This window comes from Asterias amurensis, chromosome 6, assembly GCF_032118995.1.
Source record: "Asterias amurensis chromosome 6, ASM3211899v1".
Taxonomy (NCBI): Eukaryota; Metazoa; Echinodermata; class Asteroidea; order Forcipulatida; family Asteriidae; genus Asterias; species Asterias amurensis.
In genome coordinates this window covers 24,959,832-24,978,119 of record NC_092653.1, presented here as the reverse complement: position 1 = coordinate 24,978,119, position 18,288 = coordinate 24,959,832, and the positions used below count along the sequence as shown (strand labels likewise).

Below are 18,288 nucleotides of genomic sequence, written 5' to 3'. Positions count from 1 at the left end.
TTCACTTCTCATTTAAGCGCTCATACTCATTCACATCTCATTGTTTCAATCTGATTCAAAAACAAGTTCAATGGGAGACTTATAGGGATGCTGGGTAGCAGTAGACTCACATGTACCAGGTAAATAACCATTCTAAGAAATGTATCGACCTTGTAAACCCCTATAAGGAGTATAAGGAGCTAAACAATTGGGTCTTAGAATTCAGCACTGCAATAACATATCTTTCTGAAAGTTTGTATTCACTCAGCGCTTTGTGTTTGGTAGGTACGTGCGCTATATGCTCAAAACTACTTTAATGTTATATGCTCAAAACTACTTAAAACCCTTAGGTGAGCGCTGTTAACACTGGAGTCATAGCACAATTATTTTGTTTTACTGTTTTATTTTGTTTTCAACGCCCCGGTGGAGTCAAAGTCCTTGGTATCCTAGACTGGGCCATTCCAATTATCTAAGAGGGGAATCAGGACCAGAGTTGTGTTCTTCTTTCTTTTGAGGGACTGACGATTATTTTTACTCATATACTTTGTACAAATTTCTTACTACAGACATACAGACCTACCAAGATCTAACCCTCTGAAAAAGTGGAAGCCATCTTTTCTTTGAAGCAGGCTTTTAGATGTTTCGCTGAACGCCTATGCTAGGTTCTGAGGTTTCAAAACCACCTCCCCCGGTCAAGTAAACATTTTGGCTGACTAGGGAACCAGAATTTAGTGGACTTTTTCTGCATATTGTGTAATTCCTGGGACGCTCTCACGCATAAGGGTTTCAAACAATGAAAAAGTACAGAGTGTATCTACTGCCCACTAGCATCCCAAAGTCTTCCATTGTTAGAATACTAACCCAGTCATATTAAGTGTTCTATTCCAGAACATTTTGAAAGGTTTTTTTTATCACATCTTTATTCGTACTTTTTAGAAATATTTATAGATAAAAAAAAATGTTCAATCCATGCCTATATGTGGCGGATATCCATTATTCAATGGATGATATATTAAATACTATTATAGAATAGACAAAATCTGAAACTTTCCAAAAGTTAGGCTATTTAGAATATTACATCCAAACAGCTATTGCTATGATCCTCTGGGGCACAGTGCTGAAAAACACCTACAAATTCACCACACATGCCACAGCTGCAGCGTCTCCTTCAAATTCTAATAACTTTTTGATACTGTTGTAAATATTAAGAAAGTGCACTATCAAAACTAAGGTATGAATCACTGAGTTGGTATATTAAGTTGGGAAGGATAACAAGTCTAAACATTGTGAAGCTTGTCAATGGAAAGGTTCACCCTCGTGAGGCTCCTGAAAGATATAGCAGATGGGTGAAAATGCATCTAGTATTGGAGTAGGTTTTCCTCAGCTGATACTTTGAATGGATGTGAAATGCTATGAAATAGGCATATCTGGAAGAATGTGAAAACTCACTTTATTTCAGTGAGCTATTTATGCACTCATTAGTAATATTGCTGCTGCAGCTGCAGCACATGGGCTTTCCCGGAGACAGATAGTCATTACTTAACGGTCCAACTGCTGTCAACAGAGGGCGGTACACTACTTTCTAAAGCACAACAAATCTGTATGAAGTCAATAAAATAGCAATGATATCCACCTTTGCAGCAATAACATTAGGGATTTTGACATCATGCTGCTATTCACAACAAAGCAATTACAACTTAGTGCATGTGTTTGCAAAACTTTTACAAACTTTTTTTGAACATCAAAAAGGGGGTGCAGATTAAAAGAAATAGAGACCTACAAGTGTCCAGAAATTTCCCAGCTACACATCTTTTCAAAAAGACTTTTCATTTACATAGAGGTGAATCGACAGAAAAGATTAATTGGGGAAATTCTATAATTTGGCCATGTATTTTTACACTACAGCTCAGTCATAGATTAGTGCATTCTATACCTTAGCTATAAATAAATGCGGTCTATAACTTAGCCATAGATTATTGCATTCTATAACTTGGATATAGATCATAATATTCTATAACTAAGCTATGGACTATTGCGTCCTATAACTAAGCTATAGAGTATTGCATTCTTTAACTTGGATATAGATCATAAGATTCTATAACTTAGCTATAGACTATTGCGTCCTTTAACTAAGCTATAGAGTATTGCGCCGACTAAGCTATAGACTATTGCGTTCTATAACTAAGCTATAGACTATTGCATTCTATAACTAAGCTGTAGACTATTGTGTTCTATAACTAAGCTATAGATACAGCACTCTATAACTAAGCTATAGATTAGTGTTTTTGGCTCTACTTTACATGAGATGGAACTTGATAGGTTAGGGAAAGTATTCAACATTTAAACAGAGGGCTATAGTGAAAGTAAGAACAAAAAGTACATGGGATTTTTTTCTGAAGCAATAACTCAGGTATTAGAGTGAATATCAACAAAAATCTGTAAAGCTACTAAATGTGTGGTCTGGCAGAACCTGAAAGGGGTCTCACTGACAAAGACAGTTCATAAAACCCATCAAAGCAAAGATGTCTGAATAAGTAACTGGGCTAAAACTCAGTGTCAGGTTACTACAGATACTTTGAATAAGTAACAGTAACTTAAGGTGTGCCAAAAACCATTGTGCGTGTGTTTAAAGTAAGGGTTTGGCTGCTTGAGTACTAATCCTTTTTTATGATGCCTTCAAAGAATTTTTTTTTATAAACTTTAAGATGAAGGATGAGAGGAGTAGAGAAAGAGAAGATGTGACCTGAGATGTTTCCAGAGTCCAAAAGGTATGAGAAAAGTCTTATATATGTAAGAAGCTAGCAAAACAATCTACAAAGCAAGGAGAGGGGATAGAAAGTTCCCCCCTAAAATTTCCGAGAACCGTATAACTGACCGGTAGGCTTAAGCGTCTTGGCAGGTTCTGCAGCTGGGGGTTTGACGTCGTCAGTTTTCTCTGCTGTTTCACCTTGGAAGATAACAATAAAATAAAATTGTACTTCATATTGACGTCTCAACTATGTCAGCATTAACTCTGTGATATATTTGGCTATAATTTAATCATCTCATAAAACTTTTGCACGATTGTAAGTCTCGAACTAACCCATAACACCCACAGCAATTGCCGTGGTGCCTTGTGCTTTTGCTGTGATGCTGTCTGCAAAGTTCTAAAATTGCTGTGCCATCAAGAACAAATGCTATGGCCTGCGATATGTTTGAGCTCCTTGCCCATGGAAACACGTGTCATGACTAGGAATAAAGCCCCTGCCACTCCGATAATTCAACCAGTAAGAATAAATATTAATATAAATATAAATAGTAGACTTGCAGGATCAACCATGTGTAATATCTCTTCCGAGAAAGCGTTGGCTCTGAAATGAGCCAGCGTGGTCTCGAAATTTCGAACAGTATTTTCCTGAAGACGAGCCAAGTATATTTGTTTGAAACGTCAACACCACACCAGCTCATCTCAGAGCCAACACTCCCTCAAATGAGATATTACACATGGTTGTACCCACAAAGCTAATATTTATATTTATATTAATAGTTATTCTTATTGACCACACCATGCAAAGCTTCAAACAACATTTAATTCAAACAGTATTTTGAGTCTACTGCACTCATGATTATGGCCTTACCCCTGAGCAAAGTATTCGTTCTTTTATTACTGTTTCTATAACTTCATGTAACCATTGTAAATACTCACCTGCAAGTCTCTTCCGCAGTTCTGACAGACAGCCTCTAATCTGTCGCTTCTCACCGATGTCTACAGCATTTTCCAACTACAAGAAAACAGTTTCGTTATTAAAGGTACATGTATGTTTATTCATTCAATCACTCACAATGGCTTTACTACATCATTTACAGCAAAAACAGCTCCAAGATAAAATATACATTCAACCAATCAAACTGCAGAAATGCAATATAATAATATCGAAGTCTTATATAGCGCACGTATCTACCAAACAAGGTACTCAAGGCGCTGAGTATATATACAAACTTTCAGAAACTTAGATAGGTAATTGCAGTGATGAATTTTGAGACCCAATTATTTAGCACCTTATAAGGGTTTACAAGGTGCTACGGCGCATACAGTAGCCACATATTCATCAGCCACTTGTTAAACAGAACAATAATCGCGGCCATTTGAGGACCTGAGGGGCATTTTGCTACAATCTGCTTGTTGAAGAAGATACATGCGGCCATTTGTTGCTACTACGGGCATTTTGCTACAAGTTGCTCCTGAAAGTGGATCAGTACTTGCGACTATTTGAAGCCACTACAGGCCATTTTGGTACACGCTGCTTAAAAAAGTAGATCAATACTTGCAGCCGTCTGTGGCCTCTATGAGGATTTTGGTCGAAGCCACTTATGGCTGCCATGAATTAATGATAACAATAATAATAATAAGAGACATTTATATAGCGCTCTTACTTGAGGTACCACAGCGCTTTACAAGAAACTAAACAATAAACAAATACATAATGGCACTGATAATGGGAAAACAGGCAAAGCGATCAATCCTTGAACAGGAAAGTTTTGAGATGTTTCTTGAAAATTGCAAAGGACTCCGCGGAACAAATTTGATGAGGGAGACGGTTCTAAAGGCGCAGAGCATGTGGGTTAACTGGAATTATCAAACTTACTAATCTCTCCAGCTCTGCAGGATCTTCAATCTCATCATAGCAGATATTATCATCAGTAGGAGGAGCATTCCTATTAAGCTCCTCTAGGGCAGCGCGGTCAATCAAACTACTCCTCCTACGACCTCTCTCATCCATATAGTAGGCTTCTAAACCTTCAGAGAGGCGTCTGGCGTCTGGGTAATCAGGGACGTCTAGATCCTGCAGCTCCCGGAGCTCCTTGATGCGAGCACGGATCTGGGTACGCTCACCAAAGTCGTCGATATCGGCAAGCTGTAGAATATGAGTAATAATAAATAATAATAACAACCGTATTTCTTTAGCGCATAACATCTCCAAAAGAAAGTCTCTAAGCGCTCAGAGGAAAACAAAAGAATAATTAAGTATATGAAGATTTTAATAGGTATGTTTTGAGAAGAGTCTTGAAACTTGAGATCGTGGTGGCTTGTTTGATGTGTAGAGGGAGATTGTTCCATAAGTAACGATGCGAAATGGAAAACATTGGGTAACAATGAGGGTTAGTTTCTGGCCACTGCTGTCGTGCTAAAGACCAAGTCATTATGTGATTTTTTTTTAAATTCATTTTTAATTGTTTATGCAAATCGCCTGACACACAAGGCCTGGTTAACATGTTCTACATGTTAAAATAATTTTCGTCTCACTGAGACGAACATTTTTTTTTGTGACTTTTACTAATTTCTCAAAAACTACAGCATCTCAGTAAGTAATATTTTAAGGAAAGCTTTCTACCATCATTATCTTCAAATCGTGTAAGTTTAATGTAAGTCTGTGGACATTGTGTTTTGTGTTCTACAAAAAGTACCCAGACCCAAGAGCTTTGAAAACAGATAGATTTGTGTGTGTTCGGTCAGCAATTAAATATCTTGAAGAAATACTGCGTAAAGAACGTACCATTTTCTCAAGAGTGCTAATACAGTGGATTTTTGTGAAGTCAACAGTTCCGTCAGGATTAGGTTCATCGGTAGGAGGGGCTTCTGTGATCATCATTTCTATCTGGCTTGGCTTAATCTCTTCAATGTGTTGCTGGAATGAAGATAAAGATCCATGAAAGCAAAAACATTTTGTGAAAAATTACTCTTCTGCGTACAAGGATTAAATTATTGTGTTTTTCTGGTTGGGTTGTGGTAGCACTTAAAGAGAAGGTTCACGTTTGGTAATTACTCAAAACAAATATGAACTTAAAAACTGACTTGGTAACAAGCATTGGAGAACTGTTGATAGTATAAAACATTGTGGGAAACGACTCCCTTGGAAGTAACGTAGTATTTTTGAGGAAAGAGGTAATTTCTCACTAAAATAATAAAAGACTTCTAGCTAGAAGTCTTTTATTCCTATCTGAAAGCACACAAATTCGTCCAACAAGGCTGTTTTTTCTTTCATCATTTTCTCACAACTTCGATGACCGATTGAGCCCAAATTTTCAAAGGATTGTTATTTTATGCTTATGATGGGATACACCAAGTGAGAACACTGGTCTTTGACAATTACCAAACGTGTACCTTCCCATTAAAGACTAAATAAATACAGGAAGAAAAAAGTTGCATGAAAACAACTGCTTCATCAGATGCAAGGAAGCAATTGTTGCTACGAAAGTTTATGCAGTATTTTTATGAAATTAGTATTAAAGTGCTACCACTACCTTCCGTGTTTTATAAGGAAGTTCAACAACACAGCTAAATTTGATTATTATAAACTTGTGGAAATGTGTACAGCCCCCAGCTGCCGTAGCACTACAACGGCATTTTTAAATACATATTAAACTGTACTGTCCAAGTCATACCCCTGGGTGAAGAGAAACAGTTACAGCAGGGCTGCATGCTTCGTTTTTGAAAGGGCAAGGGCACCAAGGCATTTTCTTCTTGGTAAAGGGCTCCCTATGATGAAATTACAAATTTGTACTAGAGCATTTCAAGGGCACCAAGGCAATGACCAGGGGACACGGAGGCAATCGGCTTCGTTGCCTCCGTGAAGTATCAGGCCTGGTTACAGTGAAGTGCCTTGCACAAGGACACAAGTGTAATGACCGGGATTCGAACACACTCCCCGATGACTCAACCACCAGAACTTGAATTTGATGCTCTAAACTGCTCGACCATTACAATATATTAACATCTATTATATCCTTGCGGTACCCGCTGCCAAAACATAGGATTCGAACTGCCTCTAGCTACCGGGCAACCTCGGTAGTCTAGTTGGTAACACACTGCTCTAGAATTGCAAGGGTCGTGGGTTCGAATCCCACCCGAGTAACATGCCTGTGATAGTATTTCACAGGACTCGGGAAAGTACTGAGTATACAGTGCTAACACACATTGGTGTATGGGTAAAAACCAAAATTAATATTCTTTATCCCCGATGCAAATTTAACATCTATTATATCATTACAATATAATTGTGTTTTTAGAAAGGCCAGGAAATCTTGATTTAATTTCTTTACCCTCTCAGCCTCCTCCTCTTGTTGGCGTAGTTTCTCTTCGTAAGCTTCTTCATCTTTCATGATGATATCACCAGCAACATCTTAAGACAAAAAAAAACAATTTAAAAACAAGTTAGTGAACTAATTGTTTATTTGATGAAGTATATACACTGTATACCTAACAGTTCACATATAAAGAAAAGAGACACTCTGTAAGGTTTAGATGTGTCGTACTTTTAGCAGGGTGTTCAGGGCGGTTCAGAGCACTGGACGCAAGCTCTTGTGTTTCTGATCAGCAGAGTGTGGGTTCGAGTCCCGGTCATGACATGTCCTTGAGCAAGTCACATTACCATGATTGCTTTGTCCTTCGGATGCGACATTAAGCCCTAGGTCTTATTCACTAGATTGAACAAACTTTATTTCGTAAAACTAAATAACAACAGTAAATGTTACTATAATTCTATAAATTTGGAGACAAAACATTGCAAAATAAAAATTCCCGAAAAGTACATTTCAAAATTCAAGCATACTTTGGATATGAAGCTTAAAAACCCCACCCCAGGGAGTTGACAGACAGGGTCATACTCCCAAGTGTTTAACCTATTTAATCATTCCACGCTTATACTTGTGAACAGGGGGGCTGGTCAAGATCATATTCACAACCCCCTGTAAAGACGAAAGCACTAGATCATTTTACTAAATGACTCTCGACAACAAACCATCACAGTTGCTTTTGACATTAGGGGAGGATTAAACCAAAGTCTTAATAATTATATTTCCACATGTGCAGGGGTCCAGACAACTCTGCAAGAATTCTTAAATATTTTATCGTGGAATAGTTGGTGGAACATGATATATACAAGTCAAATGTATCAAACCGTCTAGACTCGGGTCCCAGCATTTTTCAGCGTATAGCCTGGCCACTGCCCTGGTTGTTTATATTAATTTCATTGCTGATGTTAAAACATTTCTTGCTACTTTAATAATAATATTAACAAACAAATAATTTGAGTTTATATAGCGCTTTTTCACTCCCGAACTGGTGTCTCAAAGCGCTTCATACATTGCATACCTTGGCCAATTCTAATCGTAAAAATCCAAACGAAAACTGCTTGAAAGTTAAAAAGTTGAATGAATTACAAGTGTATGATCCATTTAAGATTTTATGACAATAATTCATAAATACCTGGGACAGTTTAAACATTCTGATTGGTCAAAAGCAGATCGCAAAGTTAGGAGTGTTGAGTCTGGGGAAATTGAGTAAATGCGCAGAATTTTTGACCGCAAGAGGGCGCTCTCGATAGTATTCTTCAACAGCATTCTGTTACTTTTGTCTTATTGTCTGTGATGGATATGATGTCTGTGGTAGTAATGTGTTCCAGTCTTTAATAACTGATTTTTTGTATGAATGAGTATACCCCCGGTATACAAATATGTTTGAGAGCGCCCTCACACGGTACAAAATTGGCGCATTCGAGTTGGTAGGTTGCATATTTGGCTTGTGCTCGTTTGAAACTCGAGTTTGATAGACTTAAGAAGGAAGAACATCATGCCTGACTCTTACTGATCTTCGCACATAAAAACAGGGAAATCTAAATAAAATAGTATACACATATTGACTGGCAATGAGGTAATTAGTGTACTTTTACTCTCCCGAGGGACTTTGAGTGACAGCCGAGGGAAATAGGCCCCTCTTCTTGTCACTCACAGGCCCGAGGGGGAATAGACGTACACTAGTTACCTCATTGCCAGTCAATATGTGTTTTATAACACAGCTCGGTCTTCAATGTGAAATAAGAACAGAAATTTGGAAAAGAAAGGAAGTTTTTTAGTTGCTGTCCGCGGTTCAAGTCAAGAGAGGGCGCTGTAACCGGGCACTATTTTCAAAGACTAGTGCCCGCCAGGGAACTAGTTCCCGCAAAATGCGCACGCGCGATCACTAGACTATATTAGTTCATCCCACGTGACCGTGTTTCAGCCAACCAGAATACAGAACAAGCAAGAGGTGTTTTATAAGAACAAATACCACGCCTGCTATTCTCATAGAATATAGGTAGAAATATCTTTAAGCCAGATGGATGTAACGAGGTATCTCCCCATTTTGTTCAACAGAGCAGGAATTCCTGTCAATCAGTCCGACAACATCACATCCATGTGTTTCTACATCTAAATATAGTCTCCAAGATAAACAGCAGGGTTGGCAGTAAGCCAAACACGCAAGCCACCCACAGATACTTCACATTTTCAAAACAGGCAAGCAAAAAAGGAAAAAAATCAGAGGAAAATATGAGAAGAAAACAAAATAAGTGATGTTGTTCTCGCTTGAACCTGGATGCTGTCCAGGCTTTTTTGGCGGCACAACTTAATAAATGGCACCAGACCACAAGATCCAAGCAATGGAATTTCAAACTGTCGAATCCTTACTCTAATTTAGAACATCTGTTAAGCAAACACGTAAATGGATGGCACACCATTGAGTTTGCGAAATCCATGTAGTGTACAGATGCAAATGTGTTCAGAATTGTAAATCACTCTGAAAGAGCACAACTAATTGGAAAGGAGATGTAGACACCCAAAATGGCAAAAAAATGGTTCTTGACACTACACAAAAGGATGAGGAATACATGATTTTAAACAAAGGAGGAAAGCAGGGAACTAAGGGTGCATAAAGAGCACAGTACAGGAGAAAAACCCAGCCGTCGATTTCACAAAGAGTTAGGACTCGTCTTATCTCGAGTTAGGACGAGTAACTCATCCTGACTTAGGATTAATCTTAAGGTCTTCATGCTACAGTGTAGGGTTGGGACTCGTCCTAAGTCCTAAGATTAGTCTTAAGTTAGGAAGAGTTTTGTGAAATCGGCGGCAGGCCTTCTAATTCATGCAAAGGCACTTTCATTGTGAAGTGTTGTGGCCGAGTAGATTCATCAATAAATTTGGCACAACAAAAATGTTATTATAATTATTATCATGATAAATTAAAAAAATGGTATCCCCTAGAGGTGGTCCCCTTACTGCCACTTCCAAGGGCCCAAATACATAGTGCTGCTTAAACAGTAAACAAATTTGCGTGCTTACTATAGCAGAACAATTTGCTTAAACCGTAGCGTATTTCACAGGTTAGCAGACAAAATTGGCGGCCATATTGCGTGTTTACCATTGTGGCGTCATTTATTTTTGTGTGGTAAGCATGCATTTTCGTGTGCTTACGGTTAGCAGCGCTATGAAATAGAAATCGCACAGTAAGCACAAAATCGGCCGCTAAGCAGCGCTATGAAATTGGGCCCTTGTTGTATCACAAACATAATCAATATTGCGCAAGTAGACTTACGCACTTGCATAAAGGTTATAAAATCTGCTGCTGGCATGTAAACAGCCAAAGAAATTGTTAATTTTGGTTTTTACCCATACACCAATGTGTGTTAGCACTGTATACTCAGTACTTTCCCAAGTCCTGTGAAAAAATATCACAGGCATGTTACTCGGATGGTATTCGAACCCACGACCCTTGCAATTCTAGAGCAGTGCCTCTCACAACACAGAACAGAGTGGAAAGGAATAAAGTTTTCAGTGTTTACCTCTTGCTCTGCTGATGATGTCTTTAATGGCAGCTCGGATCTTTTTCTTGTCTTCAAAATCATCACTGTCTTCCAACTGTGGTTCGAAAAAGAAGATAACAAATTATAAAAATAATACAAAACTGTATTTGTAAACTGTATCCTATATAGGATTTGAGGCATTGCATGGTTAGGTATCAATATATATTTGGTTTGCGGTAACAACATGTTTATATCTATCTGCCAGGTAGAGTTTGTTATTAAAGAACCGTCTTTCTTTATTCTACTATCGCGGAGTATATTTATCAGATGTTCGGGAGACTTCTCAGTTCTGAAAAGAACTGTCCTGCTTTTTAACTACTACCCGGGCAGAAGGTACTAAAAAATGGCTGGGACTACTACTTTAGCTTATACGATTGTAATTAACTGCACTACCGCACAGTCAGTTCTTGAATTGGTCTCACTGTTTTCATCTAGCTTGCTCTAGTCATCGTCCGGAGACTGATTGATACTGCAATCATCGAAGGAAAGCTAGCTCAATGCAACTCCTACAGCCTTCTAGAAATCAGTGGAGCCAGTTTGTGTGTAAAGTCTGCATGGCTTACAGTGTTTAGAATTCATAACATGCATTTTGACTCCCAGAATGGCAGACTGATGGCCTTACCATTTTCCTCAAGACAGCTTCATCAGTGATCCCATCCAGGTTGAGTTCTTGCTTGGGTGCTTTCTTTGGTTTGACCGACCTGATTGGTGACGCAGAACCCTCAAGATCACCTGTAGATTACACACAAATAAAATAACTATTGGAAACAAATCACAGAATAAAAATAAAGGTCAAGCTAAAGAATTCGAGAAAAGAATGAAGCCCAGTTCATAGGTTGCATAACCCCTGTGGACAACAATGGAATGAGAAAATGTGTACACAAAATTCAGAGATTTACACTTAATGATTTGGGGTTGAACAAAGAAAAATTTACTGGAGTGGGATTTGAACCAATGACCTCCTGATTATTGGCCAGTGCTCAACCAACTGAGCTATCTAGCACTGTGTTGTCAATATCTTGGTTCAAGGGTGCCAGTCAGAAGCTATTCAACCTGTAACTGCCGTGTAGCCAGCAGCCGATTTCACGAAACACTAGAATTAATCCTGTCTCGAGGTAAGACGAGTTGTCCTAACTTAGGATGGGTACAATGCGTCCTAACGTCTTCGGATACGAAATCTAACTCGTTCTAAGTCCTAAGAAATCGACAGCAGGGATCACACCCAAGTTTTGTTATAACCTTGGAAGTGGCAGTAGAGGGAATAGGATCCAACTTTTTTATTAGCAGAGTTGTTATTTCATGTCTATAGTTGATTATCATCTCTACCTCCATGATCACCCAAAACATTACCACTGTCTGCAACTATTTATCTTTTAACAGTAAGTCTACATTGTACATTTGTTTTATCAAATTGTGGAATCACAGTCCACCTTAAAGTTCACTACAATTTTTGTTTTAACAACTCGCTAACAAGCTCCCAGCTTGTAAGACTACATTTGAGTCCTTTCTTAACGATAAATGCCAACATTCTATTTTCCTGAGCCCTATTTCACCAGAAGAAATTGTTCTTGTTGATGTGCCCTAAGGAAGACGAAACTTCAGTCAACTGCCTTGAAAGCACATTAACAACAGCATTGTTTACCAATCTGTTTTATACTGCAATCCAAACACCCCATCTGTTCAAAGCTTTCACAGTATTTTTATGCCACTATAACATTTGTCTTTATAGTCCACCATGACACTTCAAGGCTCATGTGACAATTTGATCACATTTTCTTCAATAAAACGCCCATATTTTATAATAGATGTTAAATTTAACAGCCCATAATCCTTACTTTGGCATCCCACCTGGGTTGAATCTCTCCATAGAAGTCAAAATAAACGTTCCTTGGAAAACAAGAGTTTAAAAAGGTGACACAGCTATCTATCCTCCTACATGTATTGATCTCATAAATTCTGAAAACTTGCTTGTAGATCCTGCCGTTGATTTCATCAAACTCTTCCTAACTTAGGATTAATCTCAGTTCCGTATCCAAAGACGTTAGGACAAATTGAACCCATACTAAGTTAAGATGGGTTACTCGTCCTAACTCAAGATAGGATTGATCCTAGCGTTTTGTGAAATCGACTGCTGGACTAGTGCACCAGAAATCGACTGCTGGACTAGTGCACCAGAATCAACTTCTGGTGGATAGGTCATTAGAGTGTGGGTTCGATTCCCAGTTATGACATTGTCCTTTTAAAGCAAGACCTTTAACTTAAAATTGCTACCCCTCAGCCAGGAGTAGATAAAAAGAGGTCACATAAAAAGCGTGGATAATTTAATGAGACAACATAGGATAGCTCAGTTAGTAGATCACCTGCACTTAAATCCCGAGGTCCTAGGTTCACATCCTGTTCTAGTTTTCTTTCCCTGTTCATTCCCTTGTGGTTTATTTCTTGATAAAGTTGCATCTCTTTATGGTGATCCCTCTGCTGCCGCTTCCCAGGTTGTATCATAAACCCTGTCTACCCTCTGCATTATGAGATTGTTTAAAACTTGTGGGACAGCCAACATCAAGATAAAAAGTTGCTCGTAGAGCACTGGATTAAATTCCAGGGGTCTTTGTTTACCAACAAATATATCTCTACAGTCAGTTTTCTCGTTTAGTTTATTGCCTGGAAAAAGTTGCATCCCTTAAGGTGATCCCCTTACTGTCTTTTCCCAGGCTGTATCACAACCCTGGCAGGATCCCTGTCTATACTGCTGAATAAGGTTGTTTGACTTCTAACTGGCGCCCCAAAGATATTGACAAAATAGGAAGACAGCCAACATAACAGCCATTCCATTGTGACTCGCGTGACAATCTCACTGGTTTTTCAACTTTTGAAAGATTTATACTCCAAAATATAACACATGGCTCTCATGTAACTCAATTTATATAAACTTAGTGAAGAGCCCTATAATAAAAAATAAAAAAGGAAAACAAATTGTGAAGGTATCATGTTTTTATAGGAGTTCCAAAAATGTGACTCGCGTGACTGCCAAAAAATGAAAGGTGTTGCATCCCTGTATGCCATTGCCCAGTCGTGAGAACTCAGAAGAACTTTTTAGTTCCGGATCACTTTTTTTTCAAGTACAAGAGAAGCACTATATTATACTATTAAAAGTACAAAATAAAAAGATTTAAAGAAATTGAAAATTTGTTAAATGCAACGTGACTCGCGTGACAAAAGTTTGTGACTCGCGTGACAAGTGAGAAAATATACAATAACTAAACAGGATACTGCATAAAAAGAACAATTTATTTCATTCAGAACACTCAGAACTTGAAATTGAATCTTTTCATCAAAGGAAGAAACACCTGAAGCAACATTTAAAGAAAAAATAATCTGAACAGGCTTTGACTTAAACATGGTAATGTTGGGGTGGTTCTGATAAGAGTTGGTGGTTTAACGACACTGTCTGGTCGAAACGCTGAGTTGTTACACCACCAGTTCTTTTCAGAACCACTCAAACTCATAGAGAGAACCCTTACTAGAAATTATTATATTGTTTTGTGATAGGGGAAAGGACTTTTTTCTCACTGCGCTTGGCAGAGTAGGTTGATAAGAAACCACAAATTTTCGTGTCAAGTTCTAGCATTAGATTGTGTTAGGCTGAGTACATGTACATCTGTTAAGTAATTTCTTTATTGATGCCCCCTCCAAATCTTACTTGAGAATACTGTCTTAAAATACCCAGTTTCATCAAACATTTTTGAATGTTCTTGTTTATCATTCCTTGTATTATTTAAAAAATGCAGGTAAATTATGCAGACGTGAGCACATTGTACAGTGGAGTATGCAGTGTACATGTAGTTCAACATGATCTGCTGACAGTGTGCCAAGTTATAATTGTACACTGTAATAATTCCTTGTTCTAACAAAAATTTATAAATTCAGGGGCATAGTAATATGTTCCGGTGGGCTGGAGGTGCTTTTGTAACATTCCATAGACATCATCCCCAGAATACTTTCGTAGCTTTTGCTAACCACGTGCATTAAGTGCATTTGCCGTGACTCGCGTGACAAACTCGAGGGTGTTTTTTTTTTTAAGTAGAAGGCCTAGGTAAAAAAAACTAATTAATTCTTGAAAGACCCTTTGAAAAGACCACTATTATGAGAGAGAAGAAAAAAAATGTTGAGGGTCTATAATAGAAAAAATACTATAATCATTTTTTTTGTGACTCGCGTGACAGTAAAACGAGGGTAAAAACTAACTCCCATTTTTCAAAAGTTAATATTTCAAAAAGGCATTTTATATTTTGGCTGTCCTTACTAATGACTCTTTGTTGTTTATACATAATGATTAAATCTGAACACCTATTGTTTCATGATTTTTTTTTCGAAACCTGAATTTCAAGGATTTTTCAGACTTTTGTGTACACTTTTCCCCTTTACTCCCAAGGCTGTCGCAAAAACAATAAAGAATATTTTTATAAAGTCTTTTTAGAAGAAGAAGCACTAGGTGTTCTTGTTTCAAAATAAATGTAAAAACTTCACTGATAACCATTTTAATTTTTTTACTATGAAGCGCAAATACCACGGAATGGCTGATAAGCTTTGTTTAAAGAGCACCGAAGTTCCCACGCTCAAATCACGCCAAATTTTCTTCCTTCACCCAAAATTGTTTTGTATGTACCAACATGTAAGTCAGTTTCTTAAGTGGTTTATGACTTCAATTCACAAGCGTCAATTTCATCTTTGAGAGGGCAAGGCCACTCTCATTTTCCATAGGGCACTTCTATTCGAAATCTGTACAGTCTATAAGGGAAACCTTTGAAGGGGCAACAAGGCCAAGACCAGGGCAAGGAAGGCCATGACCTCCGTAGCTTACGCATAATTCCAGGTCTGAAGAAAGTTTTGACAACTTGAGTGTGAATATTATTGCTTGGGAGTTATAGCCACATTGTCTGAGTCACAACACGGAGCGATCTACAACTAACAATCCTGATGATGAGTCAAGCCTACTAGGAAAGTCGTTAGATTACTAGCGGAGTTATAAATAGACAGTATTGCAACTGTGGTTTGCCACCAAAGAGTTATTTCTGGGTACCTCTATTGACGACAGTGATGCTAACACCTGCTCTATGTTTTAAGTGTCTGTCCGAACAGAAATTGGTTTCTTTTTGTACTATGTCTATGTCTGTTAAAGGTGTTGTCTTGCGCTGACTTTGCTAAAATAAATCTGTGCGTCTAAATTTTGTCTTTGAAGTTTGAAGTCACCCAAAGCTGGCAAAGGACGAGTGTGTCCAGAGATTCCAAAGAGTATTTCCTGAGACTCCAAATATACAATGAAGACCCAATAGAGGGGGGTGCCAACACAGGGTGTCATTGCTGAGCGTTTTAGAGCATCAAATTCAAGTTCGGGTGGTTTAGTCATTGGAGCGTGGGTTAGGGTCATGACATGAGTGTCAATGAGCAAGATGCTTTACAAATATTGACTTCTCTTTACCCAGGGGTATAAACGAGCATTGCGAGGGGTGAGGTTGATACTTTGTATGAAAAATCCTTTTGAGCACTACAGCAAATTGTACGGCAACTGCACTCAGTGCTATATCTTCCCAAGGGAGCTGAGAAAGATTAAAGGAATGCTATTGGCCCAATCACCAGGGCACTAATATAAAGCACATTGACTTGTTTTAAAATGTGCTATATAAAAATATAAATATTAATATTATTATTATGCCCCACATCGAGCACCAAATACCGAATTTGCAGCTTATGGCTATGGCTAGGATTAGATCCCAGACTTACTATGCATTGAAAGCATAGGCTTTCCTTGGCAACATCCTTAGCTACAGCCGCAGCCATAACACCCATGCCAAAGTCAACACAGCATAACAGTTTTGTGACATCAAGGGGGTGTCGTGGCCGAGCGAATAAGAGCATCGGACTCAAGTTCTGGTGGTTAAGTCATCAAAATGTGGGTTCGAGTCCCGGTCATGACACTTGTGTCCATGAGCAAGACACTTAACCACTGCTTCTCTCCACCCAGGAGTAAAATGGGCACCTGTGAGGGCAGAGATGGCTTTGCAGCACCGGCTGTATACTCCCAAGGGGGCTGAGATGGTTTAAGGAATGAAATATATGGCCCAGTGAACACCTGGGTAATAATGTCAGAAGCGCTTTGATTTGCCCTTCGGGCTGTGATAAAGCGCTTTACAGAAAATTGATTATTATTAACATCGAGCCCTGGTAAGCGAGAAGGGTCAACATCCTCTCCTTCTGTCCTTAACCCTAAATGCCTCTAAGATCCCACCCTTCTGACACACAGTGATCCAGGGTGGACCATCATTAATCTAATTTATCATACAAGGTTAATGCAATATCCTAACTGGACAATCCACAGATAAGAGTGTCATATTAAACCTTTGTGCATTAACAACCCAATTTCCTTTTCCTTTTATACAATGTACATTGAACCTGGGACCAAATCCATAGAAAATATTGCTTAAACATTGTCTGCTAAGAAAAAAAGGAAATTGTATTTCACGGACTGTACTGTGTTTTGTTCAGTTTTTTTTCTGTCCGTAGGTACAGGAACAAAAGCCTTGCTTCACCCTATGCCTAGATGTTGTCCTGTTTGTCATTATTTACTCAACTTCGGTGTAAATTGTTATTGTCTTGACTACATCTGTGGTTTGCCATTATTTTTTCATTATCATGTATATTAACTTTAATGATGTACACAAATGTAACTTTATGGCAACATTGAAATAAATGTACTGAAATGAATGAATCTGGTAAGCATAACTTTGTTGTGCTTAAACAACTTTGTATTGTATACCTCTTTATGAAATTGAGCCAAATATATTGCTTTATTTGTACATTAATTTTTTGTGCCAATTTCGGGAGCTGCTGAAGAAGAAAACACTGCTTCAAATTTTGTCTGCTAAGCATAAAATGGAAACAAAACAACACAAAACAAAAAATGATACCAAATGGCTTGTAACATCACTACGGTAAGCACAATTAAAAAAAGGTGTTAAGCACAAAAACACCTTTTGGTGCATCTCTATGACATTGTACACTGGATATTGTTACATCAATTGTACATAGGGGGCTCGTTTTACATAAGGTGAACACACTTCAAAGTTCTTTGGGTTTTTTTTGTCAACAAGTTATGTTCGAAATATGAGAATCGTTTATTTACATACTGATAGCACCGTATTGTTACACAAGGTGAACAGAACTTAATAGCCAGGCCTGCAATTTACACAGGGTTTTAATTAGCTCATTAAAATTCTTTCATTGACACTTTTGCTAATTGGCTCAATAGGAAACCTCATGTCTTCAAAAACATACGCCAAGAAGACTAAGTAGTGCAATAATGTGAGGATGGACAAGGCTTCTTGCTAAACAGATGGGTAGGCCTAAAGCTTTATTCCTTTAATAATAATTCGCAGAGAGTATTATCACACCCAAGGCTCTCAAAGTGCTCATTATTTTGTCAACAAGGTATAAGAAGCTATGCTAAACAAAGTACCACAACAACTACTTTCTATATTTTGAGTTGAACATTAATTTACCAGTTGTGGGGCAACGTCTCTAAACAAATCAGTGGTTTATATACTTTTGGTGCCCTGCCCAAGGTGATAGCTTTGCTTTATTTTTATTGTGCAATTTTGTT

The 18,288-nt window shown here is 38.2% G+C and overlaps 1 protein-coding gene across 5 annotated transcripts in view; it reads right to left on the bottom strand.

Annotated features, from left to right (window-relative positions):
• The window catches only part of LOC139938218 (uncharacterized), a 99,285-nt gene that overhangs the window by 49,121 nt on the left and 31,876 nt on the right, over positions 1-18,288 (bottom strand). For all 5 annotated transcript variants that reach the window (XM_071933620.1, XM_071933621.1, XM_071933622.1 and 2 more), the window contains exons 4-10: positions 11,257-11,366; positions 10,614-10,689; positions 7,060-7,139; positions 5,514-5,645; positions 4,605-4,874; positions 3,665-3,740; positions 2,855-2,926 (exon numbers count right to left, since the gene is read on the bottom strand). In XM_071933620.1, coding sequence (XP_071789721.1) covers positions 2,855-2,926; positions 3,665-3,740; positions 4,605-4,874; positions 5,514-5,645; positions 7,060-7,139; positions 10,614-10,689; positions 11,257-11,366 — 816 coding nt within the window. The remainder of the gene's footprint in view (positions 1-2,854; positions 2,927-3,664; positions 3,741-4,604; positions 4,875-5,513; positions 5,646-7,059; positions 7,140-10,613; positions 10,690-11,256; positions 11,367-18,288) is intronic.